The 3,159-nt window shown below is 40.8% G+C and overlaps 1 protein-coding gene across 1 annotated transcript; it reads left to right on the top strand.

The window, feature by feature from the left end:
• The first annotated feature begins 1,102 nt into the window (after positions 1-1,102).
• LOC18044020 (AP2/ERF and B3 domain-containing transcription repressor RAV2) lies at positions 1,103-2,580 on the top strand. The gene has a single exon (XM_006437671.2). It carries the CDS (start codon positions 1,201-1,203, stop codon positions 2,332-2,334), a length of 1,134 nt encoding a protein of 377 aa, XP_006437734.1. The 5' UTR covers positions 1,103-1,200; the 3' UTR covers positions 2,335-2,580.
• The last annotated feature ends 579 nt before the right edge of the window (positions 2,581-3,159 follow it).

The following is a 3,159-nucleotide window of genomic DNA, read 5'->3' as shown; positions in this document are numbered from 1 at the left end:
AAGAGCTTAACAACCGTCGGATCGAACGAATCGAACGGTCTAGGATCTAGTAAGTAAACAGTGTACATGAACGAAAGCGTGGTGGTAAAACAAAACCATCAAAGTAAAGATCAGAAGCCCACTTGGTGGCGCGGAATATCAATGTTGTTTTGGAAATAATAGAGTAGTGATGACGGAGGACAGACAATTGTTGTTTGTTTATTTTATTATTATTATTATTTTTTTTCTTTGGGTATAATTAGTAATAATGTTATTTGGGAGATAGCAAGGAAATGCCAAGTAGAACTAAGAGGGAACCTGCCAAATAAGACAAAGCAAAGTTGGGGGGAGAAGTGGACGAATCAAATCAAGCCATGTAAGATTGTATGGGAGACTTTTCTTATTGGATGAGGCTTTTGTGAAATTTGTCATCAATATCTATTCTCCTCCAATGCCTATCCATCCCCTTATTAATCCTTTTTGGCCCACATCCCATCCAAATTTCTAGTATCCATTTATAGATAAGATATATGATCACATACATGAACCCATAAGAATATAGATAGTATCTTACTATATATATATATATATATATATATTCTTATATGTATAGTAGTATTTTACTAATCGTATTCATCTATAAGTTGAGTACACCCCGTAAAATAAAAATTATAAAAATTAAAGAGAGAGAGAGAGAGAGAGAGAGGCCATGCTGGAGTGGAAAGCGCGGGCAGGGGGGATGAACTTAACTAAAACTCGGTCCACAGTCATGTGAACCCCATCAACTTGCTGTTGTAGGGCCCCACTTCACATACACAGCCCACAACACACACATACATTTACACCTACACAGATGTACACACACATACAACAACAACGACCCCTCCCAAATCGAAAACTCAGCAAATGAATCTTCCTTCCTAGTTTCCTCGCCCGGGGTTGACCCACTACGCCCCACCCAACACCCCCGTCTCCAATTATATATTTTCTTTTTTCCCTTTTTTTTTTTTGAAAAAATAAAATCCCCAAAAAGGAAATATGCAAAAAAAAAATAATATTAATATAATATAAACACTTGCCCTAACTTTAGCTAACTCAGCTGCTGTTCCCACTATATATATATTTGTCCACACAATGGCAATATTCAAAACATAATACACAATTCAGCATCTCTCTCTTTCTTTCTTGTACCAGAACCTCTTGTAGACACACATAACACACATGAAAAGAGAAGAAATGGACGGAAGTTGCATGGACGAAAGCACGACAACTGATTCAGCATCAACATCCCCGCCAATAACTTTCCCTGCGAGCATCCCGCCGACCAAGTCGCCGGAGAGTCTTTGCCGAGTCGGCAGCGGAGCCTCCAGCGTGATTCTCGACTCGGAAGCCGGCGTGGAGGCCGAGTCGAGGAAGCTCCCGTCTTCCAAATACAAAGGGGTGGTCCCACAGCCGAATGGGAGGTGGGGCGCCCAGATATACGAGAAGCACCAAAGGGTCTGGCTCGGCACCTTCAACGAGGAAGAGGAAGCTGCCAGGGCCTACGATATCGCTGCGCAGCGTTTCCGCGGACGCGATGCCGTCACAAACTTCAAGCAAATGTCTTGTGCTGGAACGTCCTCCGACGAGGGTGATATCGAAATGGCGTTCTTGAGCTCCCACTCCAAGTCCGAGATCGTCGATATGCTGAGGAAGCACACTTACAACGACGAGCTCGAGCAGAGCAAAAGAAACTACGGCCTCGATGCCAACGGCAAGCGTGTAATCAAACACGGGGAAGGTGATGGTGTTGCCACTGCCTTCGGTTCGGACCGGGTCCTTAAAGCGCGTGACCAGCTTTTTGAAAAGGCCGTTACCCCGAGTGACGTGGGGAAGCTGAACCGGCTCGTGATACCCAAGCAGCACGCGGAGAAGCACTTCCCTTTACAGAGCGGAAGCACTTCCAAGGGACTGCTCTTGAACTTTGAGGATGTCACCGGCAAAGTTTGGAGGTTTAGGTACTCCTACTGGAACAGCAGTCAAAGCTACGTTTTGACCAAAGGGTGGAGCCGGTTCGTCAAGGAGAAGAATTTGAAAGCCGGTGACATTGTTAGCTTTCACAGATCGACCGGTGGGGATAGGCAGCTTTACATTGATTGGAAAGCCAGAACAGGACCGGTCGAGAACCCGGTCGAGCCGGTCCAGATGATGAGGCTATTTGGGGTCAACATTTTCAAAATTCCTGGGAATGGTCTTGTTGGTGTCGATAAGATTGGGTGCAACATTAATAATAATAACGACGGCAAAAGGCTTAGAGAAATGGAGCTCTTGTCTATAGAGTGCAGCAAAAAACAAAGAATGATTGGAGCTTCGTAACATCTTTTTTTCTTTTTTCTTCTTTTTTGTAATCTTATTTCTTGTTGTAATTTTTCTTTTCTTTTTTCCTTTTGGAGTTTTTGGAATTTTGAGGAGTTTTAAGGGGAAAGAAGAGACTGGGGAAGGGTGGTGCCAGTAGTTGCAAGTTGCAAAGGAAAAGGAAAAGGTTGAATTGTAAATTACAAGTGACAAAAGCTGAAGAAAGCTGAAATTAGGTTGTAACAAAATTTTATAATTAAAAAAAAATGAAAAGAAAAAAAAAAAAGGAATAGGAATTGGATAACTGTCAATTTGATCTGTTTCATGACGGTTTGAGTTGGGTATTTTTATTAATTAATTAATTATTATTATTAGCTGCTAATTGCTTGTTGTGGTGTTGTTGCTTTCCCAATAATATCCGTTTATGTTGACAAATAAATAAAGAGTTGGTTGGTAGTATATATGGGGTTATGTCATCAAAAAGGGTACAAGACTTATAAGCTTTAATGTTCTTCTTCCAATAAGAAATTAGAATTAATCGTGTTTTGGCCTTCCATTACATGTTGCTTTGATTCACTTCATGACACGTTTCAGTACCATATTAGTGTAAAATATAGATTTTGGAATCATAGGACAGTCATTGGCTGATAATTCAACTTGTTTAAGCACTAGTTCGTAAATGTTTATTTAACACTGAATAGAAGAATTAATTTGTTCTGGTGAATTCTATATCCTTTCCTATCACCAATAAAAATCAAGTAACGATCGAGAGTCCTCTCGCTCCCTTCTGCAACATCAAATTAAACCCCTTCTATATATATAGATTTTTTTTTTTTTTTAATGACG

This window comes from Citrus clementina, unplaced genomic scaffold (genome assembly GCF_000493195.1).
Source record: "Citrus clementina cultivar Clemenules unplaced genomic scaffold, Citrus_clementina_v1.0 scaffold_4, whole genome shotgun sequence".
Lineage (NCBI taxonomy): Eukaryota > Viridiplantae > Streptophyta > Magnoliopsida > Sapindales > Rutaceae > Citrus > Citrus x clementina.
Note: the sequence above shows the minus strand (reverse complement) of the source record. Positions and strands in the feature narration are given on the sequence as shown.